This window comes from Nipponia nippon, unplaced genomic scaffold (genome assembly GCF_047370975.1).
Source record: "Nipponia nippon isolate SJK-2023a ecotype South Korea unplaced genomic scaffold, ASM4737097v1 scaffold_10, whole genome shotgun sequence".
Lineage (NCBI taxonomy): Eukaryota > Metazoa > Chordata > Aves > Pelecaniformes > Threskiornithidae > Nipponia > Nipponia nippon.
Genome location: NW_028262291.1, coordinates 25488103 through 25515600, shown reverse-complemented (window position 1 = coordinate 25515600; position 27498 = coordinate 25488103). Strand labels below are relative to the sequence as shown.

The following is a 27498-nucleotide window of genomic DNA, read 5'->3' as shown; positions in this document are numbered from 1 at the left end:
ACCTTTATGCAACCCATCGCCCTCCGAGGCAGGTCCCCCTCGGACTGTGAGCTAACTCAGCTCCAGCAGCAAGCTGCTCCTGGTTGCCACCTCTCACAAGCAACAACTCTTCCCCAACACCACCAGAAGCAGCTAAGAGTCACTGAAAAGCAAGCTCCTATCACTGCTACAGCAAGATCCCCGTGTTCAGGTTCAGGGGAAAAAGGAAGGGGCCAGCAGCGGTGCCAATGGCTCTGGTGACAGCAGTCCATGCTGAGTTCCCTGCCAACATAGATGGCTCTTCAAGGACTCAAGGAGCAACTCTTTATGAAAGCCTCAGGCTTTCCACACATATACAGAGCAGTTGCACTATGGGGGTTCCAAAGTCCAGCACCCTAGAAAGCAACTGTAACACGTGGCACTCCTGCCACGAAGAGAAATTTGTGCTATACATTGATGCTTAGTGAGAGTTACTGCCTCACCATCCTAAAACCACTTTGCTTGGAGGCTCTGCTGCCATGCCCTAGCTACTTCTCAATATACTAGACCAGAAGAGATCTCCCCACTTCTATTTTCAGAAGTCGGTTGACCTATATAAATTTATTGCAAAGAGATCTTCAATAGCTTCTCCAGGAAGTAATTTTATACCTGACAAGTACCCCGAAACCATACATGAAACTACTTGTCAGTAGCACTGCCACATCAGGGTATTTTGGGGGCGAGCAGAGAGAGGGCAGCTGAGGTGATCAGTCCAGCACCAAACCCGTTTGGCCCCTTCCCATGCCTTCAGCTCTACGCACCAGCACAGTTCACCCACTGCAGACAATAAGCAAAGCTGCGTAAGCAGCCGAGTACAGAAGATGAATGAACCGCGTGACGCTGAAGATCTGTGAACTGAAAAAAAATCTAATGCATGAATTAAAATCTGCACCCTCGTTCCCCCTCTCCCTTTCCCCCAAAAAAGAAATGTATACAGCAGGACATAAAAGGAGAAGGGGAGAGAGGGAGGTGGGAAAAACGTGGTCTTACACATTTATAAAAACTGATGGCCTGTCACCCAGACACTGATGAATATTTTTTACAGGATAAAAATGGCAACCTAGAGTCTAAAAATAAAATGCTGTGCTGCAGACCTGTCTGGTTCAGCAACACCACTGGAATACAAACACACTCCCTTGCTGGTACATCTTGACTAAGAGTTCAGAATAAGAGAAGGGGAAAAAAAAATACTGTAGAACATACCTTCCATTTTCAAGGGAAGGGATTTGGGTTTTGTGGGGTTTTTTTAATAAGAATTTAGATTAGCATTATACTTCGCTTGCATTGTATAACTGCAATTTAAAAAAAAAAAAAAAACCACTCCTAAATTTTAAGTGATTGATGAGAACAGCAGACTACCTCATGCTGCACAAAGCAAATTTTTTTTCTTCCCTTCCCCAGACAATTACAATATCAGAACATATTTATCAGTGTCTTTAAATTGTAAATTCAGTAAGCTTAAAAATGTATTTTTAGAATCATGCTGCAGACAGAACTGTGGACACTGCTATTTTCAAACTCACCCCACCCTCAGAGACAGAAAATAAAACCTTTTACTTCATTCTGCCTCAAAATTTAGACTAAAAACCTGCTTAACCGAGAAGCAAAAATGACTGAACATCATTCACAAGAAGCACTAATTTCTCAAGCCTATCCACACTGCAGACAGGCTGCCTGATGCAGTAAAGATGCTATTTTTGGCAAGTGATGCAATAGCTGCAAGGGCTCTCCCAGAACCTTTCATTTAAGAGCCCAAGCCATATTAAAACGTGTTACAAGATACCTAATAACCCTGCATTGTCACTTTCCCATTCTCTGCACCAGCACATTACCCACAAAAGTCACCCTTTTTAAAGCTGTATCTTCCAAGAAAGAGTTAGATTTTACACACCAAGAGGAAAAGTGTATATAAACATCCATCAGCAAATACACCTGCCCTGCACTGTATATGACAAGAAAGTTACACACCACTGTCTAGGGATTATCTGACCTCTTGATTTTCCATTGGAATATGAAGCAGCTTGGTTTCCTTGCTGAATTTCTGTGAAGACTTTTAAAAGCCCACAAAGCTAATATAACATCCTATCCTCCCCAAAGCTATTTCCATTCTTGGAGATCTTTTTAAAAGTTCTCTTTTTAAAAGTTCTTGTGTATAACTGACAACTGTTAAGACACATTTCTGCTATGTGACTCTTTCAACAGCTAAAAATTCTAAAACTGAGAAGAGTTCCAGAGATGCCAGGGCTTTTTTAAATTATTTTTAAAATAGAACAGGGATTTTTTTAGCCCTTTGGATTTGTGGACCCTTCAGGTTTTGCAATAGCCATGTGGACCTCCATGTAACAGGTTCAAGCTTACTGTTACGTTTTCCATTGACCCCTTACAAATTCAAATTCCACCTACCCCCTCTTCAAAAATGGCAGAGGTATTCCTGAAGTCAGAACTACCCAAGAAACTACTTTTGTTTGATTTCTGATCTCCAGGGACCTATAGGGGAAGAAAACATGTAAAGTCCTTAAAAAAAAAATACACTTACTGTTTTGAATGTGTGGTCACGGACACAATATATTAATAAATCCATGAGCCCAATCTGCTGCTGTGCAGAGTTCAATTCCTTTGCTCAACACATGCAGGGTATATATAGCAGCTCTTACCTGCTATTTCAGACCATCCATTTATCAGGCATAGCCAGCATTTAGGGCTCAGGTGTATCACATATGCATGTATCATGTATGTACAACAACTCACATTTGGTTGGGGTTTTGTTGGTTTTGTATTTCCACCAAACCTTTGCTCTCATGATCTACTTAAACTCTACATTAACATCCTGATTATGTTCCAGGCTTAGATTATTTTTTTTTAAGCAGCCATAAAGCAAAAACCAACTGGAGCACAAGTCAGTTCACATCTTAATTCATAAGCCAGTTTACACAGCCTGCAGTTAGCATTAATAGCATTAACATTTGTTTCAAGTTTTACACTTCAGCTCCTACAGTGCATAACCGATCAGGAGAGAGCAGGTGTAAAGATGGATCTGAGCACAGCAAAAGCATTTCCTTTGTTTTAGGATATTTCCAAGATCTTCCCCTCTTCATGAGTTATCATCATGTCATGTACCACGCAAGAAAGACAGAAGTAGAAAAGCTTGGCAACTTTGTACTACCTGTTTGGAGCAGCCAAGTTCTGCCTCCCCACCACCCACACAGTGTCTTTATGTCCTCCCCCTCCAACACAAGCACGGGGAAGCTGATGTAGGCAGAATTTGTAACATCCGCAAGCTATCTGGGGCAAAAGAGAACCCACCTGCAAAGCAGTGAGACTTGAGAGAGATTTCATTCAGAAGCTATATACAGAACAGGGAATTAAACTCTCATAGAGATCCTGACTGCTCAGAAGTAGAACAGAAATTGAGGCAGGAAGACACCCAGTGATACTTTATTCATTTTGGCTAGAAGCAACACTAAAACAAGCTGTACACTGAGAAGTTAGCATTTGCTCTAGGGACACAGAGGTATGAAAATAAGGATTCTGCAGAACAGCTTTAGTGGCAGCGAGACTCACGCCCAAACCATGTAGCCTGCTCAAAAGTAGGGAAGTTGAAGCATAGAGACTTCCATACCTGAAGCCCCAAACAGCAGGATGGGGAGCATCACACAGGGAATTTTACAAGGCCTTGTGAAGGTGGCAGGAGGATGACAACTGCGGAAAGCAAGCTCAGGTCCTTCAAAATATATGCAGTGGGAAGCAAGAGTACAAGCGTATGTCTGCTTCACTCTTGCGCCACAGGAGCGATGACAAGCCAGGAGACGGGGCCAGTTCCCATAGCTAGTTCCCGGTGCTTTTACTGAGACGAAGGAAGAGCACAGCAGCGACATAAGACATGTCGTGCTAAATACAGAGGTGAGAAACATTCGCTGGCGTCACGAGAGCCTGAAAGAGCTGCACCCATTCACCCAGCCCACCGCTCCTCACGTGAGGCTGCAGAACATTCACAATTCTAAGTGAGCGAATCAATCTATTATATCCTTATTACATCTGTGTGCAGCTTGTCTAGGACAAATGTGGCCTGAAACTAATGTGACCACTACAGGTGAAAGTCTCCAGCACTTAAATTAGGTAATAAAATTGAAGGGTTTGGAACACTAACTAGCCTAGATGGCTTCTCACAGTAGTATACATTAAGTGAGAACCGATATCTTCTTGTTTAGAGTTGTTATTGTATCTTCTAGTAAAAGGTTACGCTTCTATTCCCACCAAATGGAAAGATCCAAAATTTCAGGTCACCCAAATCTTCAGTTCCTGAGTACAGAAAAAGCTGGACTAGACCATTTAAGCTGCCTGTTGCTACCCAAGACATAAAGCATCAAATATGACTCTTCCTCCCTTCCCCCTCGCTGGTTTGAAATGAAATATCTGTGCAATCTTGCTCAAACCAACTGCTAAAGTAGCACTTCTGGGGAGAGAAGAAACCACCCCTCAGGGTGTCCCCTCTCGCAGGTTCAAGCATGATTGCGTGCACTCCAAGATCCACGAGAAACTGGTGGGCATGTTTATGCTATGCTAGGAACGGCTCTAAACCTTCGATAACCTCTCGCTCTAAATAAGACCGTTGTTCTTGCTAAAAGCAGAGACCTCTCAGTCGTACTGGAAATAGCTTCTTGTGTGTTGTCAGAGACAAAGATGGCTTTAGGAGTATATTTAATAGATAATGTGCTGTTAAAAAGATGCAAAGACAAGCACAGATAAAAGCTGATGTAGCTGGCAAGTCTTTATTCAGCTGCCGAGACATTATAAAGGCAACTCTTCAAAAAGTAGAGAAGTAGCACAAGAAGGATTTAAAATTCTAGAGTCTTTGGAAGTCACCTAATTATGGTAAGGAGCTATCTATTCAAATAGATGGTTCATACAACAAAAGGCAAAGTCTAAAGTTGCTGAAAATCCGTTAAACTTACCTTCAAAAGATACCCCGCCTACAACAAGTGTGAGGTACTCTGCAATATTTTGTTTAAAGTTCGCATTTTACATTCTAGCCCATGCACTAAAAACGGATACACAAGTGCAATTTTGTTTAAATTAGAAGTCATCTGATTATCTTGCTTTTGTGCACTGCAGTTCTCGAACAGAAGCTTAAACAAGCTCAAACCACACCTTTCGAAAAAGTCTTTCTTCTCCGCATTGTCAGGAAGATTACTCAAGTGCTCAGCAGCACCCTCTAGCCCACAGACTTTAAGAAGGAACGGAGAACAGGCTAGTCTCTTCAATTGAGCAAAACCTACCATTCATAAAAAGGGGGTCGCTTAGAGCTGAAAGGCAACGATGCAGTGCGAGAAACCGGTCAAATCTGAAGACTCTTCTGTATTTTCTGGCCCTAAAATATATATATATATATTGTTTTAGCTGAAATTAGAATATTCGGTAATTACTGTTCCACAGAGTTCCCTTCCATCCCACGCTCTTAATTACATTTGCTTTAATTGAGTATTTCTATCGGGGGGGGGGGGGGGGGGGGGGGGGATATGAATGACGTTAACACACCCAAGTTAATCAATCTGGAAGGTTACAGCTGTCTCATGAGAAATGCCCTCGATAAATTACCGTCAAGCATTAGGGAGACTCTTATGTTAAAGGGATTTAGAAATCCTTGACTGTTTTATTTGTACCGGCACTGTTTTGCAGTAGGTGTTTCCGCTAAAGATCGAGGGAAAAGCTCAGGCGACACTGCCTTTCCCTTCCCATTTCTAAATAAAGAAACAGCCACTGATGCCTTCGATATCTCACTCCGAGCCCTTGAAAACTTGCAATATTTTCCCCGGTGGAAAACTCCCCAGATTTCCCTATGGAAACGAGGCTCACACCAAGCCTCCTTAAACGCGTCGGCCGCAATGGATTCGGTGCACTTTCTCCTCCCCGGCAGCGCAGGGAGGCAGCGGCAGCGCCCGCGGGCACCGCAGGGCTGGGGCCGGCCAGGCGGCGCCCCCGGGCCCGCAGCGTCCCCCTCGGGCGAGGCGGCCGCCCCCCGCCCGGGCACGTCCCGGGGCCGCCGCCCCTCCGCACTGCCGGCGGCGGGCGCCGGCCCTTCACGACCCGGGCGGACGGGGCGGCCCGCAGCCCCTCGGGGCGGGGGCTCCGGGAGCGAGGGCGCCCGCAGCCCGGGGTAACGGGAACGCCGGAGGGGGAAGCCAGCCGCGCCCCGGCCGGGCTCAAAAGGGCCCCGCCGCCTCCCTGCAGGGGCTGCGAACCTGCCCCAGCGCTGGCCCCGGGCGTTTCGTAAGCGGCGCGGAGGGAGCGCGTTATGTCACCGGTTAGGTAACGGGCGCGGGAGCCGCCGCAGTGACGGCACTCCTCCTCCTCCTCCCCCCTCCCGGCGCGGCCAGGGCGGATGAGGTGAGGCGGCGTTAGCCCTGCGCGGGGGCGGGAGCGGCCTTCGCCCGCGGGGAGCGAATCCCCCGGGAGCGGGGCGGGCTTCCCCCGCCGCCCACCGGAGCCAGCGGGGAGCGAGGCCGGCGCCCAGCGAGGGCGCGGCGGGGCGGCGGCACCGGCTCGGACCGACGGCGCCCAGCGCCCGCGCGGCCGCCGGGCGGGGCCGGCAGGGGGCGCTGCGGCGCCGCGGGAAGGGGACACGGGGACCCCGACAGGCGGCCGCCGCCCGGCACCCCGCCGCCCGGCCATGGCCCCGCCGCCCGGCACCCCGCCATGGCCCCGCCGCCCGGCCACGGCCCCGCCGCCCGGCCGTCCCACGGCAGCCGGCAAGCAGGAGCGCCCCGCGAGGGAAGCAGCCGCTCAGCCCGCGAGTCTCGCCTGGGTTCATCAGGTGCGAGGGTCACCTCTTACCCCTACACATTCACGCCAGTGTGCCCATGTCACGGCACGCGATGGGATCCATACTGACGCTAAAATCGCACATCGTCCAGGTGCTGGAGCCCCACGCCAGGCCAGCGGCTGGCACTTCCAGGGAGCCCGGCTTCCAGCAGGACCAGTTCGGGGCTACCGGCGCTTTCCTCACAGCGCAGCCCACACCGTGCTCGGCTGCAGCAGCAGACAGAAGTGACACAAGTGACAGCCTTTCCTGCACCTCGCCGCCCTGCCCCACGCGTCCCCGCAGCTGGCCTTCACAGAGGACCGGGCAGAGCGTTCCCCCTCGACTGGATGCCGACAGCCCTGCGTGCGCCCCGTCCCACACGCAGGCAGCAGGGCGCAGGCCCCGGGCAGAGGGGAGGGCCCCCGGGCCAGCCCTCGCTCCACACCAGCCGCAGGTCCCCGCTGAGCCCTGGCTCCGTCAGGGAGCGCAGGCACAGAGGCAGCGCTATTCGCCGCGGCCTCAACCCTTACCCTGTTCCTGGCAAGGAGGAGACTTCTGTGGATACTTACACTAATGCAGCACCCCGCCATCAAGCTCCACCACAACCTCCTTCCAAGGTCTTCATTGCAATCTCCCCAATGCCCTTTTCATTTAGAGAGTCCCCCGCTCAGCTGAGTGGTGACAGGACTCTTCAGCTCGTCCCAAGCAAGCTGACCAGCCACGGCTCAGAAAAAAGGCAGCTCAGAGGAATTTCCAGCAACATCCTTTGTCCAGAGACGTAATGCTACAAAGGGAGAACAGCACCCACCAACTGCCTGGATGCTCTGGAAAGCAGCACGCACAATAGGTTGCACCCCTCTGGCTCCCTGTTTGACTTTGTGAACCTCCTGCCCCATCCCTCTTTTTCTATTTGCTGCTCGCACCCCTTTTTGACACCCCATCCTTGCAGCTGTCCTATCCCAACTTCTCGAGGTTTTTTTTGATTTAGAAAGGTTTGCAGCTTCCACTAGAGGAACAAACAACAGAGAAGGTTTCCAGTAGTGTTCCCCCGCTCCTCTGCGAGTGGGACTGGGGGCCTGCTATTGGACTTCTCTTTCTGGTCCAAGAGAAACCCCTCCTTTAGAAGTCAGACACTTGGAAGAGCAAAGGAGGTTGCTCTTACCACCTCAGCACAGACTGATCTTGGTACCTTTAGTCCACTGGCCAGAACCAGCCTGCCAAAACAGCTTTATTATCCCCAGGCCCTGCCAGCCTCTTTCTCAAGAGACCCCAGCACAAAGCTCCCCCACTGCCAGCAGGAACTGTTCCAGCAATTCTGCTTTCTGCCACTCTCCTTCGGGTCCCTCAAACCTTTCCTACAGCATGGTCAGACAGCCAGTGCCACCTGACCAAAACACTGCTGTCCCAAAAGCAACAGGACATGGACATGGACATCAGCACCCCGAATACAGGCCAACTGGGGCACAGCCCAGTCTGGTCAGGTCACTGTTAGAGGCAGAGCAGCCCACCCCACCTGCAAACTCATGCACTACTGAATTTAGGAACATCATTCACACGAAAAATGGCCATTGTGAAAGTAGCTTGCATCAAAGTTACCAAGACACCTTAAGGAAAAAAACAAAAACCCCACACAAACACATACCCATATTACTGCTCCAAGATTTAGGAATAAATAAATAAAACTTCAGACTGCAGAAAATTCACAGCTAGTAAGACTATATGCAGGACAGGACCAAGCATTAAAAGTTACGATCAGCATCCCTTGCTTTGATGCATGCCATAGCACTAATTCCCCCAAAAGTAAGCCTTTAAAAATGAAAATATAAATCAACTTCTACAGAAAAGACTATTTTAAAACAATATGCACTTATAAAATATTCTTACTCAGACCTACTTCCTCTATTTGTACAGAATTTGTGCTGAAAGTAAATTTGAGCGGCAAAAAAAAAAAAAAGCAAAGCTGCAAGGAGACAAATTCTAGGTTAGTTTATAAGAGACATGGTTTCAATCCAAAGGTTACTGACAGTGACTGAAACAAGCTCGTCTATACTGGTATGTCATACTAACATTTCTCTGATCAAATGCATTATTTTCATATGTTGGCAAGGCAATGTTTCCTATCAGAACTTCTCCACTTTGATTTTAACCACAACCAGCGACAGTGCCGAAGTGAGGAATCCAGCTGGGATGAGATTCTACCACCATTCTGCACAGCTGGCAGCTTGAAAATCCACCTCTCTCTTTGTAAGCCAAGAAAGTTTAGTCAAAATGACTTCCGGACGAACAGATTTCCCACCCCCCTCACATTTTCAAACACTGTAAAACATCAGGATTTCAGTTCCCAGAATTAGAGTTTTAAATATAGCCAAACTGGTCTGTCCCTAAGGATAAGTCCCCACAGAAAGAAGAATACTAAAACTACTGTGTAAGGAGTGGCTTAACGTTTTCTTAAAATTAATTCCATAACTAGCAAATCAATACGAGACCATTATCCTAATCTTTGAAAAGGAAAGGAGCTTGTTAGAACTTGTTAGCAAGGATCTCCAAAACTGTACTCTGCAACTCACAAACAAGCCTCTCAACATACCCCCAAGAGGACTGCGTACCCGCCGCCCACCTTGACCCACGCGGAACAGAGCAAAACAAGACTTTGGAATAGCCCGTCAAGATGGGGCCAAGCAACAGAAGTGACAACAGGCTCCTCCTGCAGTTTTAGGCTCCGTTTAAGCCAGCGTAGCTGCAGGATGTCACCCGACCATACACTCCCACCTGCTTCCCCAGCATCTGTTCACCAATTGCTTTTCAGGCAGATCAGCAGGCTGATCCAGCTAACCCCGCAGCTGGTCTTTCTTGCAGAGTTAATTGTCAGCCATGCTAGCGAGCAGACCTCACTCGCACCACCTCCACCACGCATCGACGAGAGGCAACATAAGGGAAGCAGTGAGAGCTCACACCCAGCGACCAGAGCAGAAGCAATTCTTTTGGCAGCAGTCTGGCATTGGAGCAACTCAAGCTGACCACTGGGCTTAACTGTGTCCTCACCATACAGTTTCATGCTACTGCTGAGTTTCCCTTCTGTTGCACCAGCATTGGAATCATTTGACCCACAGCAGAGCAGTCTAAGGAGCATAAATAGCCAGAAGTGGTCAATCTTCTGCAGGACTAGATCGCCACAGAACAAGACAAACAGTAGTGCCAGCCCAAGGAGGAGAAAAGCAGAAGAGCTCTCCATCTACCTTCTTCCTTCCCCACACCAAACAATTAGTTCAAAAAGCCATGATGTAAAACCACACACTCAGTCTTCTTGTGACTGATGATATCTCATTTATAAACTGACATCACTTGAGAGAGGCAGCAAACTGATTCCAGTGCAAAGGAACACGAATGAGGCCCTGGAGGCTGGAGTGAACACCCAGACCACAACTAGAATTGGCAAAAAATAGCAAAGGTGAAGAACCAGTCCAGCAAATGGAGGAGCTTAGATCAGAATCTAGGAACCAACACAAAGCTGCAGAGCAACAAAAGTTTTGACATAAATCTGAAGGCAGAATTGGGACTACTGGGACAAGGAGACTGAGGTAAGGAGTTTGTATTAGGACAGGTAACTCGCCTTTAAGCACAACTGTAAGTTGATCAGAACACACAACCCTTTCTGCCACGCCAAACAAACGCTGGGTTGGACAGGCAGGACATCTGAGGGCAGGAACAAACACCAAGAAACCCTAAATCTAATCCCTTGTTCAACTACTGACAGGGCAGCAGCTTCTTCCAGCAGTACAGCAATCTTTTACTGCCCTGTCCTTCTCCTGGTTGGTTGCTTCGTCTCCCTCCTGTTAAGAGATCTGACTCGTGAGCTGTGCTGAATCACCGCTACTCAGTCACGCTCTGGAGATGGAAAGCTCCTGTGGCAGATGGAACTCAGACACCAGGAATGCTGGGCATATACACCTCTTCAAGAAAAAAAAATATATTTGTGAAAACTATTAGTGAATAACGAGTTTATAGATCTAATGCCTTTGCTGGCAGGATAAGAATCCTGGTGAAGGAAGCAGAGGGGCTGCAGCCCATGGGAAACAGGTCAACCAGAAGCTTCAGCAGAGGTACAAAGGGGAGTGTTGGAACAAGGATCCAGTGGTGAAGCAGAGTATGGAGAAGAGCAGCATACAAGCATAAGCAAGTGTTGGTTGGTCGCAGCAGTCACGCTGTAAATAGTTCTCTGCGTTCTGCTTTCCATACATACAGACACTCTTACTCTTGCACACCTCTGCAAACCTCTGCATCTAGAAGTAGGGACTAGAGACTTTGGAAGGAGACCAAACTCTTTAGTCTCTGCACAACAGTTTCTTCCCCTCAACAACAACAAAAACCTTTGCCCACACCTCCCATTGCCCTTCTGTCATTATAGCTTTTCTCCCTTTCTGCTTCAGCGGTAGTCTTCTAACATACATGAAAATCCTCTGGAAAATGTTTGTGATTAACGTCCCTAGGGCTGAGCTCCTCACCCCTGCTCTTCCTTGTCCAGTAAGTACAGAGCTCCTCAAGAGGTGGAAGTGCAGCTGTCCCTCGGGCACTGGCACGACTGATGTAATACACCCTCCTAGTACGCCACAGCTCATGATTACTTAAGAGGAGAAAATAGGAAGGAGGTAGAAAAAAAAAAAACAGAAAAAAAAAGCAACGAAAACCAAATCCTGTACAGTCAACTAGACAGTAAGTGCTGCACATACGCCTCAACCTGAGCCACACAGCTGTTTTCCGCCCTCTTTGGGACAAGCAACTGAGTGACAAGAGAAACACAAGAGAACACTCAGGAGAGAAAGAAGCAGGGAGGGTGACATAAAAATGGAAAAAGAAGTACAAGAAACAAAGGGACAGGCAACGTTTTCCCTGAGGCTCAGCTTCTGGACATCTCATCTCCAGTTTTAAGAACTGCCACGCAAGAGGTTTCTTTCAAAACCTACAACCAAACCCCAGGATTTTAGGTGTCACCATCTGTTGCAGAGGGCAGGGGAGTAAATTAAAAGCTCAGTAGGAAATTTTGCATATAGCTCTTTTCCAGTGTTAGCTGTAGAAGCTTATACTGTGGATCAGGATTTCAGCTCTGCTAATGACTCACGCAGTGAGTGATGGTGCACTGCTCTAGACTTCAACTCCAGGAATCTGGGAAGTTGCACAGATTTAGAAAAAAAAATACTACATTAAAGTTAAATAATCAGGAGTCAAAAAATAGCAGATTTAAGGTAGAATCCTTTTGTGCAATTAAATGTACGACAGGGGAATGAAGTCAAATAGCCCTAATTCTAGCATTTTCAGATATTAATGTACTCAATCCGAGAAGTGTTTTGCTTCAATCTAGGAACCTAGGTTTCCTAAAGCCTATCATTAAGTGAGCAACAGAAGTCATCGGAAGTTACAAGCAACAACCCTAAATCTAATCCTCACACAGGAGTGCATTTACCCAACCGGCTCTAACACCCGGCACAGTTCCAGTTGGGCTTCTTTGCTGGAGGCACTCCTCTGCTCCTTCACTCCTACACAGGGCCTTTCCTGGCTTTCACCAAGGCGCTTCACAGGTAACCTTCCCAAAGGGGAGGGAAGTACACTGGCCAAAAAAGCAAGATAAAGAAACTCAACAAGATACTACTCTAGATTACATCCTCGCATAAATTCCCTAGTTCTAAGTAACCGGTTTCCATTACAAGTATTCCTACTTTAAAATACACAGAAGGTTGAGAGAACAAGCTAGCTTAAAATAACACAGCTATTCATACCCCAGGGTAATAAACTTTCAAGCATTTCCCTCTCAGGCTGTTCATCAGAGATGGGTATTCCTTTCACCTTAATGCAAACGGCATCTGTCCTCCACTCACCATTATCTTTTTTTTGGAGGTGGAGAGACCATACATACTACAGCATTTAACTATCCTTCACATGCATAGCTGTTCCTGCAGTTAAACATGGCAAAGCCCCTTGACATCCTGATTCAAGCTCCCCAGTGACATTAGCTCTGCATTACTGAACACTTCCACCCAGAATTTCACTTGAAAAATGAAAAGCATCTCAAAAAAAAAAAAGAAACCAGGAGAATGGAAGTGTTCATACAAATCAAACTCTAGAGCTGGAGATGATGAGCCTAGTTGATGCCGAGATTGACGGTGCTCGCACGTACACATTGAGTCTCAACAGGTGCTGACACAAGCCAGAAGTGAAGTGCTGAAGCCCATCAGCAGGGACGCAGCAGAACCGGAGATGGGACTCTGGACTTCTGGGCTCTAAGCATTTGCTCTCCCTCTCTTCCGACCAGAGAGCGCAAGAAGGAGCACTTAATGCAACAGGTGTTGAGCAATCCTACTAAGCAGACATTTTAAACAGTTAGTAACATTACGTGCAAAGGAGAACACCTAAAAGAAGCGATCAACAAGCAGAAAGACAGCAAAATTGCAGAAAACAGAGTATGGTTCACTCCTTTATATTGTCCAGGAAGCAAAACTAATTTTAGGATATGTTAGCAGCAGTAGCCTATGTAAAAAATACTAGAGAACCTCCCTGACTCACTAAGAGCTGCAAGGTCTCGAAAGGAGTTGCAGCCCACTGAAATACTGCGCAGTGAGAGCTGCTGAGCCTAGAACAGGGTCAGAGATCCCACCTCTCCTGGGTTACTCTGGAAGAGCAGCGCTTGCTTAGTCCAACAAAGAGCAGGCCGGAGGGAGACACCGACAGAAGTCTTATAAATTACAAGCTATGAGTAGGATTGATGACTAAAGGAACACAGCTAATTTTTTTACCAGCGAAAATTTAGGATGAATACTGGGAAATGTTACATGGTAAATGGGAAAAAAAAAAAAAGCCATACACACTGGAGCACAGCACTTCTGGGAAGTTCAGACAGGATTAGTGTGGCCCTCAAAGTAAAGAATCACAGCAAGATAAAACCAGAATGACAAGAATGTGCTAATGCCCAGGGGATGGGGGAAAAAGAAGTAGGGATGCTGGAAGGTAACCTAGGACTAATTAGCATAGTACAAATCACCCCCTGGGAGGGGACCTTACATGCTAATGTCAGACTGCCTTTGTAAATCTGCTCAGAAGAGCATCAGTTACCTAATCGGTAGCTGACCGATGACCGAGTATTGTGCAACTTCTTTGTTGTAACCTGTATGAAAGCCTACAGCTTCTTTAAGGAGGTGTGCTAGCTTTGCCAGCGACCCCTTGCCCGGCACCCCTTTCTGTACAGAACTGGATTAAAGGTTAGAAGGTGGATCTCGACCCCGTGCGCTCACTGGCTCCTGCACACCGGGCAAAGACCTCAGCCCTGACGGAGGGACAGCATTAGGACACTTGCACCAGATCGCTCCCAGAGCCACGCTTCAGTGCAGCAACCCTTCAGAAGCACTTTGCGAACAGCCATACAAGAAAACAATACACGCTCCAAGTTCAGGTGCGAGTTTGACTTGAGCTGTCATGATCAAGAGTTATAAGCAAGCTGACACATTTTCACATGTACTTAACGTTACTTTTTGGGTTGACAAGTGCCATGCTTTATTTCGTGCAAGGGCAGAAGTGTTTGTGTAGTGCCCAGAATTGAGAACAAGACCAGAAAACCCTTGCCACGGATCCAAACTGCTGAAGATGATAAATCCCTGAATAAGTGATTCTGCTAAAGAATGAGAGAGAACCAAAAGCTCTCCCCAAAGCTCCGCACACAGCAGCCAAGCACTCGGGTGCAGGGAAAACAGGGAGTTGCGCAGAGCCTCTCCTCACATCCTGCAGAGAAAGCATTGCTAAGAGAGATTCAAACTCCCTTCGTTTGCCCACTAACTACACCCTCGCCACACACTGCACTAGGTCAGCTGTTTTAATCTGCAACAGTGATTTGTGACATGATCCGTCAACTATCATTGCACATCGTCAAACATCCGCAAAGCAAGATTGCGCTCATTTGTGCAACAGGGATTGAAACTTATTTGCAGAAAGCAAAAAAGCCTTCAGGTAACAACTATTTCACTTGATGCTAAGGAACTTGAAAAATGATGCTGCTTGCGAAAGCTGCCCAAAGTTATCAACAAGTTACCACCTGCTCAGCACTACAGTGAATGTCCTTTGTATGGAGTTCTTAAATCATCATTAAAATCATTTATCGTCTGACTTATTTCATTAAGGTTGTCCCAAGAACTTCATAAGGATCAGGGTCTGTTTTATAAGACGGCATTTCCAGGGACTACAGGAAGCATAATCTTAGAGATGGAATCTAACTCAAACCGTTTACAAGCACAAAATTTACCTTGTCATATCTTCCTCTTCATCTAAGCATCACATCTTGTTAATCTAACAAAGTTATTGTTAAGGTCTGATTTAGAGCTTGTTATTACCCCAGCCTCCTAGTCAATAAGAGTTTGGGCATCACCCTGCATATTCTTATTTGTGCCTTTATGGTCAGGTCTTTTAAAAACCAAGTATCTACTCCACTGCTCGTGTACCCATTTACATACATTTTTCATGCCTCCCTTAGTGGCCCTGGTATACAAATCACTATTTTTAGATGCTGGACTACGGGTAGTCAAATGTAGCCCGTGTTAAGTAGAAGAAGCCAAGAGGAACAGGCAGAGCGTGCTCACCCAGCTTTGCTGCTGCTGAAAGAGCTTATTGTTAAACGTTTACACAGGAAAAGAACGGTTTAAGACTGAATGAGGAGGTTTTGTCTAAAAGCAAATTACAGAAAGTTAGAGGCAGTTGAGAGCACCATCCTGATTAATGACCTCTTACAGATTCATTTTTAAGAAATCTAGAGCAAAGTGCCCACATTTAGTTATTTTTGCATGTTAGTGAATAAACTCCAAGAAGCTTAATTAAGGCAAGCTCATCTTCACAAACATTTGTTGGCCCCAATACAACTGTACAGCTGTATTCACCACATGAGAAAGCATCATCACTATCAGACATTTTGTAATGACTAAATGTGCGATTATTCAACCATGCTTGTATCAAAGGCACTGGGGGAAGAAGCGGACCCTTTTCTAAGCCACTGTGAGGCTAGAAAGGAAGCAGGACTTTTGAGTGTCATACGGCCAATTACACAGTCAAAATAAACTTTGTTTCCAGTTAACACATCACTTCAGTTACAGCAAATTGGAAAAAAAAATATTTCTCATTAAAATATTTGCAATTTTGAGCCAGGAAAAAAGAAAGAAAAGTTTAAGTATCTGACATGACCAAGATGTTAGGAATTTTAGAGCATCAGATCACTCCAACTTGTAGTGCCAGTGTATTTTGAATATACAGAGTTGATTATTTGCATATACTGAACTGGTCTGATCTCACAGCTGACCCTGCCTTGAGCAGGAGGTTGGACTAGAAGCCTCCTGAGGTCCCTCCCAGTCCAAATTACCATAGGATTTTGACTTAATTTCACCAAGTTACTGAGGGGAAAGGGCAGAAAAACAATTTCATCTTTTCCAGAAAGAGAGGCGGCTTCCTAAAATAGGAGATACGGCAAGTCTCCAAGCAGGAGCTATGACAGCAGCAGACGGTTCCCCGCTCCAGACACTCTGCACTCCAGAATACACCCAACTGTCAATGGCAGAGAAGCGAGGTGGCTGCCTGCCACCACCATCAATGGGACACTCTCATCCAACCTAAGGAAACACCATTATGGATCACAACTACCAGCGCTGCCAACAGATCTGCCTGTCTTGAGGAAGGCAGGGGAATAGCCACAACTTTGCGGTATTCTTGGTGATTTCAGAATGACAGGAGCAGAGTGCCAAGGAGCCGAGGCTGTGGTTTATTTAGCTAAACTGTTTTCCAAGCAAGGGAGCTGTTATTCTTATCTTCTGTTACCAATTTATGAGGCACACTAAAAGTACAGAGCAGTCAACCCAGGAATTTTCACTGTATTCTCTCTCAAGATGCACCCAGAAATCCCACATCGACACAACATCCATCCAACTTCCATCACGGCACGGTAGCCAAAACCAAGCCAGATGTGAGTTATGGGAAGAGAAAACCATAACAGCTGCATACAGACCTTCCCACACAAGTGCGACCATAGAAAAATTAACTTTTTGTCAAAGCAGCTGCTATTTAAAGTAGTACAAACCTAATTTTCTCAGAGTACATTACCGGTTCATGTCATTCCTCCTCCTCACATCCGCTTCTTCTAAACACCAGCAAATTAGACAGAGCACAGACAGAAGCAATTGCATATAGGCAACCAAAAACCCACTAAGAAAACAAGGAAAGAATCTGCAACTCAATTTCAGACGTGCAGAAGAGTTAAAGGGCAGTAAGGAGCCGTTACAAAAGGGCTTTAAAGCTTTACAAGCTTTCTAGTTTTTGTAAAGTTGCTTTCTAGTTGAAAGTGCAGTAGAAAGAATGCACTGTCACAGTAATCACAGCAGCTAATTAGCATCAAATGCATTGGTTTTTAAAAGACCAGGAGAGGAAGAAATGCACCTCTTCCCACAGTATGACTTAGTAATTTGCTAATTCTCAAGGTGACCCGATACGTCTGCAGCTGTGCCTTCATCCTCCTTTCCAGGAGGAGAGGAAACAGAGAGCCTCCCCAGCCTATGGGCTGCCACAAAGCACAGCATAGCAGAGGGGTGCACCTAGCTGGTGCCACGACGCACTTCCGGGCAAACCACTCCAGTGCTTATTCAGAGTGAGAAAACCTCTCCTCGTTTCAGCTGGAGACTACAGCAGCTGCCCCAGTGAAGCAGCATCTCGCCTGCATCAGCAGCACGCAGAGGACATACAACAGCTAGCCGATGATGGCCACAGGTCCTTCTACAGTGACAGCTCAGGTCCAAGTTAGCAGCCACTATCATCCTGTTTCTCCATCCTCCTTCACGTTGCAGCAGTGCTCCCACTTCAGAGCAGGAGTAATAAACACAGGGAATTTAGCTGTAGTGCCAACGCTCCTCTTCCTACGTGCCTTGAAGATTACAATCATGACAAGGGGAAAGAATTTTTGTGAACAGCCACTGGCCACATACAATGGCCTGCTGCTGCTGCCTGCGCTTGTACGAGTCGGTGACAGAGGACATCCGCATCGCAGTTCTTTGTCCACGGGATGTTTGAGGATGTGACCGAGGAAAGATCTGTTGGCTGGAACCGCAAGCTGTAGACAATAAGCTGGCATTTGGCTCAAGCACTGCAAACTTCCATGTTTGAAACAATGCAGTACAAGCTAAAGTAAGCACCGAGACTTCTGTGATGCACCACAGGTCAGCAGGCAACTGATAATGTAGTAATATGTTCAAAACCAACCTTAGAAAGTCAAAGAGGCTTTGGGTCTTCCGTGCCAACCACGTCTTTAACAGGCATACCATTTCTCTAGCTGGAAGATGTGGGCCTTAATCATTTGTACCTAATGCTAGAACTTGTCCAAAGCACCGCTGCTGTATTTCAAGCCTGTGCATGCAGGACCTGTGACATGCTCTGGGGTTATGCCCGCTGCCAGTAGCATTGCTGGTTTACTGGCGTCTCACACAAGCAGACCTTCAATTACCCGGCAATGTCGTCACATACGAGTTCTGCGTTGGCTCTCGCAGAGGTTATGGGGAACCACCTTCGTTGGCCCTGCAACCTCCCAGCTTCTTGTGGGGCTGCCGTACCTATGGGTCTGCCACCCAGAAGCAGCTGCAGCCTAAGCACCCGATGCCCCCCTACTCGCCTTCAGGGAAGGAAGCGCCTTTTGAAGCCTTTTAAACTATCACCTCATCTCAAACCCACAGCTCTTACAGTTCGCAATTATTTTTATGGCCCACCGTATCAATTCCTAGCCAGACACAGGACTTTCCCTTCCCACTGCCTTTGGCATGAACGGATTTGAGAATTCTCTTGGCCTGATCTGTTACACTGGCAGAGAAGCCCTTTCTAACTCCTCACCATTACTTAAAAGCCACTGTAGCAGTGTCAGACTAAGACGGAAGCAATGGTCTCTCCCCAGCACGCTTCCTGTGACGAGGAATCGGAGAACTGAGAAAAGTTAGCGCAACGCAGCACTGGCAGTCCCCGGGGAATATCCGCCGCTCTGCTTCCACAGCGCTCCCGCGTTTCTGGGATGCCAGTCCAGCGCCGCGGCCGCTCCTCCCGGCCATCGCTGTCCCTCTCGCCAGGGACGGCCGCTCCAGCCGCAGCCCGCTTCCGAGGGGCCCCGAGCCGCAGGCAGCCGCGGCCCAGGCTTCGAGAGGGGCCGGCCCGCCGGGGAAAGGCACAAGTGCCGCACGGCCGCTCGGCCCGAGTCGTTCTCAGCGCGGCTGCTCCCTCGCCCTCCGACCCTCCCGCTGCAGCGGCTCACAGCAGCCGCCCTTCGCCGCCGGCCGCCGCCCAGCCTCCAGCCCGGCGCCGCTCCCCCGGCAGCGGCCGCCCCGCGGCTCCCCGCTTCTGCCGGGCAGGCGGCGGGCAGGGCCCGCTCCTCCGGGGGCGGCGGGGGACGGGGCTGGCGTGACGTCAGCGATGAGGTGCGAGGCCGGCGCGCGCGGAGCCAGCCGCCAGCGCCGGCACGGAGGGGGCGGGCGCCCGCCGGCGCGCGGGGAGCCCCTGCCGGCACCGGGACCGGGACCGGCACCGCTCCCCTCGGGCAGGCACCGCTCTGCGGAGCGCGGACCCCAAGCCGGGCTGCGCGCCCGGCCAGGCCCGGCCAGGCGGCCCAGCCGAAGTTCCGACAAGCCCCGACGCCCGCGCGTCCCCGAGACCCGCTCTGACCGGCGCCCCACGGCGGGGAGCCTGAGCCCGGCTCCGCGGGGGCGCGCCCGGCCGAGCGGCGGCGCCCGCCGGCCCCTCAGCCGCTGCCCCAGGCCGGCCCGCCCGAGGGCCCGGCTGCCGCCCGCCGGCCGCTGCCCCGGCGCCCCCGAGGGCCCGCCCGCCGCCCGCTCTCCCCGCGGAAGCGCAGCCTGCCCGCCTCCCCGCCGGGCCGAGGCCGCCGCCGCGCTCCCGCGGGGGGCCCTGCCCGGGCCGCGGCGGGTGAGGGGCGGGGGGGGAGGGCCGCCGCGGGGGCGGCGCGGCCGGCCGGGACGCGCACTCACCTGCCCAGGCGCCCAGCGCCGGCCCCACGGCGGCGGCGCCGCTGCCCAGCAGCCAGAGGCGGAGGCCGGCCAGCAGGCGGTAGGAGGCCAGCGCCGCCGCGTAGAGGGCGCCCAGCGCGCCCACCCAGTAGAAGAGGCCGGCGGCCGGGAGCGCGGCGGGAGCCACCATGCTGCGGAGGCGGCCGCGGCCGAACTGAGCCCTCCCGGCCACCGCCGACCCGCAGCCGTCACGGCGCCCGCCCCCGCTGCGCCGCGATTGGCTGAGGCGCCGCTCCGCCAGCGGGTTACCCGGCAACGCGGCCGGCCCCGCCCGCCCTGGGGCCGCGCGGCCCCGCCACGCTCCTGCCGCGCCGGGAAGGAGGGGGCAGGGAGCGAGCGGCCGCACGCCCCCGTACTACTTGCGGCCTGCGCCCCACGTGGTCGGCACCGCTCGCTCGCCGCCATTGGCCGGCGGGGATGGCCCTCAACGGGCGGCCGTGCTCCGATTGGCCTCGCCGCTCGAGGGTCTCGCGGGATTGGTGGAAGACGGGGCCTCTCTTCCCGCCCCCACTGACGTCATATGAGCCCATTCATAAAATGCTCAGGCTCCGCCTCGCACCCGAATACGTCCCTCGGCTCCCTCCCCTCCCCCACGGGGCGCCCCCGCGCTGCCGGCGGGGGGGGGCGGGGGGCCGTAGGAGCGGCGACCCCGCGGGCAGCGGCGCCTGCCCCACGGCAGGGAGCCCGCACCGGGGAGGGCCCGTCCCGGGGAAAGTGGGGCTGGGCGGCGCGGCCCGGCTGCCGTTGCACCAGAGGCACCGCGGGGCTGGCAGCGCCGCCCTGCCTCCCCGGCCTCGGCCTGCCTCCCCCGGCAAGGCCCGGGGCACCAGAGGCCGCCTGAGGCGTCGCCCCGGAGGCGGCCACTCGCTGCCCCCCGCCCGGCCTTGCTCTCCCCGGCGGCCCGACAGGCGCGACCTCGCTGCCGCGGCCCCAGGCGCGGCGGGCGGGGAGCCCCGGGCTCGGGAGGAGCCTGGGAGGCGCCTCCGAGCCCCCCCGGTGGCTCTTCCCGCGGCGGCGGGCGCGGAGCTCGGCTGCCTTCCGCCCCACGCGCAGCCCTGCCGCGGCCGCGCCGCCCGCACCCCGCGCGGGCCTGGGGTTCCTCCGCCCGGGTCCCGGAGGCCTGGAGCGGCTCTCTGCTTCAGGCTTCGTCCCCTTCCCGTGCCGCTCCAGGAGACAGGACACAGGAGAGCCCACTCTGGCCTTCCCGGGTGCCCCCCAACAATCCCAGCTGAACCCAAACCAGTGACGGAGCTGACTGTCCTCGCACCGGTTCTGTTACGTTGCTCTTTCCCTCGCTCACTGGCTCTCCAGCTGCTGCCACAGCCACTCAAGCTGGTGGCACTCATGTTCGTGGCTCTCCACGTGTAGCTTTGCCGCCAGCCGGTTTTCAGCAACCTCCAGCTTTCCGTGCCCTCCTTGCCTCTGCCAAGGTGCTGCTGCCAGGCTGCAGCCATTTTCCCTCACCCACTCCTTCGTGTTACTTCCCACAAGCCACGTTGCTGCTGGATGCAGCCTCTGGGAGGTCCTCAGCACGGGAGGGACATAGAGCGGGTCCAGAGGAGGGCCACAGAAATGATCAGAGGGATGGAGCACCTCTGCTGCGAGGAAAGGCTGAGAGAGCTGGGGCTGTTCAGCCTGGAGAAGAGAAGGCTCTGGGAGACCTTACTGCGGCCTTTCAGTACTTCAAGGGGGCCTACAAGAAAGATGGGGACAGACTTTTTAGCAGGGCCAATTAGTGATAGGACAAGGGGTAGTGGTTTTAAAAGAAAAGAGGGTGGATTCAGACTAGATATAAGGAAGAAATTGTTCACTATGAGGGTGGTGAAGCACTGGCACAGGTTGCCCAGAGAGGTGGTAGATGCCCCATCCCTGGAAACATTCAAGGACAGGCTGGATGGTGCTCTGAGCAACCTGATCCAGTTGTAGATGTCCCTGCCAGTTGCGGGGGATGGACTGAGCGGCCTTTAAAGGTCCCTTCCTTCCCAAAGCGTTCGGTGGTTCTACGATCCGCCCAACGCCGGCACGCTTCAGATCCAGCTTCCTTTTACAGATCCCACTCCTGCAGACTGCTTACTGGAAACAGAATGGATTTACAAGCTATCTGCCATTTCTTTCTCCTTGTCTCACGCTATGTTCCCTAACCTTTGCCTGCTTGTTGTTCACAGGACATGAGCTCCTCCAGGCAGGGATTTTTTCAGGGCATTTTTCAGAGTTTGGAAAGCTCTTGTATCAGGTGCTACCCTAAAGGCAACAGGTAAGCAGTGCCCTGCGTGTTTCACCTTGAGGGCTGGATCAGATTACGGTGCCATGCAGATGCAGTTACAAAGACTATTGCAACCTCAAAGCTCTTATTTAGGAACAAGGCACTTTTGTAGGACACCAACTACCGGATGCAATGAACTGTGTGTCCCGAGCTATGTGCACTTAATGATCTCTCATTTATACTAAGGGAAACAAGACCAAAGAAATTAAATGAAAAAGTGCTTTGATAGGTTTATCTGTTTTATTAGTTTAATAAAAATAAATGTTTGTTACATTTCCTGTTATTAAATATATATACACACACAATAGTTTTTCACTCAAAGATACATAATTAATAGAAATAAAAGGTTTCTGTGCATAACCTACTTGTGGGAAACAAATTCATAGTGGGATTCAAACTTCATTGGATTCAACAGTACACACTCTGCCGTGATGCAGATTAAAGACATGAAACTATCATACACTTTGCAATGAAAAATTTGGCAAGTCACTGTCTTAATGGCTGACCTATCGGTTTACGGTTCATTTTTAGAAATTAATCTTCATCATACAGCAGTTGTATCAGATCCAATGGGAGGGACCACATCACTGGATTTCGTTCTGTTCCACAACAGGAGGCATCCATCCTCACGGTGATTTAGCTCACCTTTTTTTTCTTTTGTTTGTCAGTCACTCAATTGTGAAAGGTGACACCGCAGAGGACCAAGCTCTCACCGAGTTTTCTTCGTGTTTTTTTCCCCAGAGAGCCCACCTATTGCTTACGGGCCACCATTTTTACAATAGTGTGATTTGCCAGGGCTGACTCCTGCAGTCTTTACACCAGGAAAATTCTCATAGGCCCCACTGAGTGGGTGTCCTACATAACACCTGCAAAGACAGGACTTTGATTGCAAGGAAGTGCAAAATTGCTGGGATAATTTAATTTTCCTTTTGTTCCATATCAGCCTTTCCTTAATTTGTAAACCTACTTTAATCTGCATGGAGAATCGTGGCATTTTCACACGAACGCTTGTGTGTTGGAAAGAAACAACGTTGTTAGGGTAAGAGAAAAGAACACAGGTAATCAGAGGGAGGTTCGAGCATCACTCCTCATTGGGATCATAGTGCAATTGTAAATTGTTAGAAAGAGCATGTGCTTGCTGTGGCCACTTCACACTATTTTCTTCCGGCTGTCAAAGCAGTTCTCAAACAACACACCGCTGATTCTCTCTCTTTTGTCTTCCAGAGGAGCAGGCAATAAAGAGACAGGATACGGGAAAAGCATCTGAAAAGAGAAAAGGAACCAGTTTGGCTCTAGTAAGAGATCTGCTACAAGTCAAAGACAAAACAAGAGCTGAGGCGATGGATGGAAGGTAACCGTAGATCACCAGGGTCACCAAGTGTCGAGACCAGAAGTGGACTGGCGGCTGGACAGCATATGTAGAGGCTGGAGAAAAGGAGACGGGTGTTGGGCAACCTGCTGAAGGGAGCAGGCAACCTCCTACTGGATGTCCATGTAACCCACCCTGCAGTTACCACGGAGATGCTGCCAATCACAAATGGGTCAGAAATAGGGAAGGAAGTATGTGGGTGCTAGGAAAGATTTGCCGTGCTTTGTCAGAGCCTACTTATCTTTTATTATAACGTCTACTGCCCACTGTACTGCAGTTGTGCTGCTCCTGAGACCTCTTGTCTCAACAACCTTCTTGTTGAGGGTCAGAACAGGACTTGCTCCGCTGTTCTCTCGGGGAACCGATAAATCCCTTGACAGAGGAGCACAGATACAGCAAGGCAGTCCTCAAGTTTTTTGTGTTAAAAAATAATACTGGTTATTCAACGGCGTTGCTATTTTTTATGTTACTCTGCTCAGAGAGAAAGGCAGTCCTCTGAGAGGCTTACAGTCTACATTTAGAAGAAGATGAGTCACAGGCAGGGAAAGGGACTCACTGGAAGGGAAAGAATTATACAAAGGTCAAGTGAGGGGTTTTGGATCTCTTGCTTATGGTCATCACACATTCCTGGGCAACAGGCATATCCCCCCTTTTCAGGGTTAATCCCAGTCTTCCCACAAGCTTTGCAGGTCTGTTCCCATTTCCCACAAGCTGCTGCAAAGCCCGAAGGAGCACCCAGTCAGCTGAGCTGATGGAAGAGACAGGCATTTTGAATGTACTCACACATCAACATGCACACACATGTATATGAGGATACCTTGCCAAGGCCCCAGAGATCGATGTTTCCACAGCATCTTTTATCAGTTCGGGCACGTAGTCAGTTCCAGATGCAAACAGCAGATGCAATCTGGTTCAGGGTGGTGATGCAAGCCTAAGTCAACCCACAACTCAGCTACATTGCTCCATGGCATGGAAGGCGGCCAAACTGTATGACAGATCACAAGAGAGACAAAAGAGAAAGTATTTAGGGAAGCTAAAGGAGTAAACACGTGCATGAGTAAAAAAGCAACAGTAGATAAAAATGAGCAAAAAATAAGGATGTAGAACTACAGAGGAAAACATCAAAAGGAGACATAAAGAAAGCCGAGTGGAGAAATAAAACAACGAGAAATACAACAAATAGGGGATAAAAGAGCATCCAATAAGATAAGACATTCAATTTTTATTATTAAGTTTTTCTGTAACTTTGCTGCCACAAGGATCTCACGAGCGATCACACACCTCAGTGAGACCGCGTTCCCGCGTCTCACACGCACATCCTCCCTCCTGCCCTGCTCTCCCAGCACCGGAGGCAGTCGCCTCTCACTACGAGCCCACAGATGAGAGCCAAAGTCAGTGAGTCACTGTACACACCGCGAGGCCTGTGGCCAAGGGGTCTCGGCACACGGGAGGCCTCAGCACTGGGATCTGCTCCGCACCCCAGCCTGGCTAGCCCAGCCGGCAGTGCCATCTACTCTGCAGCAACCCTGAGAGCAGGATGGGGGACTGCTGGTTATCTCTGATGTGTCACTTTTTTCCTGCCGCTGAGAAGAGATGTAGTCATTTGTTTCATTAAATGGCATTCTTGTACCCAACACTAATTTTATCCTTTTACAAATATGTTTTTCATTCTAGCAAGTCAAGTGCAGCTCTCCCTCCTGTACAGTCATTCTGCTCTCATGCCTCTTTTACCATTACTCACACTTATTGCAGTGAGGCCAGATTCAATAAAGGGCCTGGCTGTTGCGGTGCTGAGCACTGCAGTGTGCCTTTGCCTAAATCCACAGCCCCAAATTAAGACACCCTCGGTGCACACTGAAGGCAAAAAGTAGAATGCCTAAGAATGGGATCTACACTGTCCATCCTGTTAAGTGAAGAACTCTACAGGAACCAGTTGGACATGCCAATAAATCTCTCAAGACACCTCAAACCGTTTTCCCTCCTCTGTCTGAAAGGGCTTGCACCAGTGAAGTGTCTTAACAGCACAGCACAGACGTGGGCTGGGTGAGGCGCTCTCGGTGGAAGCTGTTAGGCAGCACACAGAATAACTGGGTTTCCATCAGCCACAATGATGGGAGGGAAAGCCAGTGGGACTGGAGGGGCTGGGGCAGCAAAGGAAGCTAAACAGAACCTAAAGCAAGACAGTAGTTGGCATGTTAACCAGCTGAGTCTACAGATTGTAAATTTAACATGCTACGCAGATGCACACTGCTCTTTATGAGAGGGTCTGTACAATTCCCCTTAAGAAGAACAGGAAAAAACGCAAATGGCACTACAAACTTCCAGTACTTTATACAGGGATTTTTCACTTTTACCTACTATGGATTAACAAGTGAGTCTCTTGCAAAATCTCAAAATTCCTCTTTTTGTTGCCATTCCCGTTTAGAGTTCTCAGAAGTGATTACAATGGGGAGCTCCAGACCCTCTCATCATGCAAACCAAGGAAAGACTTGAGTAGGACATGCATATAAAGTTGTTGTTGTTGTTTTTACATCACCAGCAACGCTGGAAATCAAGAACTTCTCAAAAAAAAAAATTCTAATAGTTGTGCATGCTGCAAATCCAAGTGCAGCACATGTTTAGTGGAGAGACATAATATAGGCCGTGGCAACAGAAGATTAACCTTCTCCAATTCTACAACCCACTGAAATGTATTGATTTGGAGCTGAAAGTATCATCTGTAGAAACGAAATACTGCGTTCTCATTGTTTAATCCTTGATGTCTCTGCTACCTAGTTTCGTAACTGTAGATAAGCGATACAGATACTTGTCCACATAAACCGAACAAAGTTCAGGAATGCATGTCCCTCACACCGCTGCCAACACTCGGTGTCCCCTTGCATGATGCATTCACTTTCAGACCCAGATGATGGACTACATTTGATAATAAACCTTTGTCTCCCCATCTATAACCTATTGTTCATCCACTGCATTGTATATATACACTCAACCCTCTTTCACTGCATCCTTTTGTGGAGTATATTGAATGTGGGATTGTGTCTGCAGCCCTCCCTCCACCTCCCTCCAATGCATCTATTGTCCCTGAGAGAGTCCGCCTAGCACGAGCTGGTTCACATCCATGGGACAGAAATCACGCGACATTTCCTCTCTTCCACCTAACTACTTCATCTCTTCCATATCCCAGTGGACTAGCTTTGCCATCATATCCTTTTTAAAAATCCGTCTTCCTCAAGTGTCTCCTTAAAGATCCACTTGCCAGACAGTTCTGGTGCCCCTGCCATAACGCAGTACTTCTAGAAGATTCTGTCTTGGCCACTCCCAGTATTTCACAAACATGAATTAGGCTCTGAAGAATACCCGTTAAGTGCGATGTATCAATCCTAGTTTGCACATGAGGAAACATGAGGGCAGAGAGTTCAGCTAGGACTCTACCAGGGACAGAAGCTGAGAGCAAAAGATCTGTTTCCTATCTTTAGCACACAATTATGCTTCTGTATTTTTTTCTTCAAATTCTCCCTAATTCTTTAAAACATCCGGCTTCCAGACTTCCTAAAGAGTTCTACCATTAAAGTTTTAACCATTAAAGCTGGCATTTTAAAAATACTCTGGGAGATTTGGTCATTCCCAGGATTGTGTATTGCTCCCCATTACAACAAGGATTTGGATCCCAAATACCCATCGTTGCAGATGGTTGCCCTAACCATTGGCTTCAGCTATGTGGCACTGCACTCTCTCCCGCCCAAACAGTAACAGTTCTTCCAACATGCGCACTCATCCCATACCCGTCTTCTCCAAACACCTCAGAGGTCCTGGGGGGAACGAAGCATGAGCTCTTAGGAGGTATCTGCTGAGGTAAGTATGGGATTTGAACTTCAGGTTTCCGTGTCTCACACACTAGAACTGGCAGACCACTGATGCACAGCACGTCTCACTTCGTGAGGCCCAACCTGCTTCAGGAGACCTGGCAGGACAGACGCCCGCT

General features: G+C 49.6%; 2 protein-coding genes across 2 annotated transcripts in view; both read right to left on the bottom strand.

The window, feature by feature from the left end:
- The window catches only part of HSD17B12 (hydroxysteroid 17-beta dehydrogenase 12), a 93835-nt gene extending 73665 nt beyond the window's left edge, over positions 1 to 20170 (bottom strand). The window contains exon 1 of the mRNA XM_087746009.1: positions 19846 to 20170. Within this exon, the coding sequence (XP_087602135.1) occupies positions 19846 to 20014 (169 nt within the window). The 5' untranslated portion in view covers positions 20015 to 20170. The remainder of the gene's footprint in view (positions 1 to 19845) is intronic.
- Positions 20171 to 22368: 2198 nt separating this feature from the next.
- LOC148057128 (uncharacterized) overlaps positions 22369 to 27498 on the bottom strand; it is a 64035-nt gene continuing 58905 nt past the window's right edge. Inside the window, exons 5-6 of the mRNA XM_087746671.1 lie at positions 24334 to 24501; positions 22369 to 23410 (exon numbers count right to left, since the gene is read on the bottom strand). Of these exons, the coding sequence (XP_087602797.1) occupies positions 24377 to 24501 (125 nt within the window). The 3' untranslated portion in view covers positions 22369 to 23410; positions 24334 to 24376. The remainder of the gene's footprint in view (positions 23411 to 24333; positions 24502 to 27498) is intronic.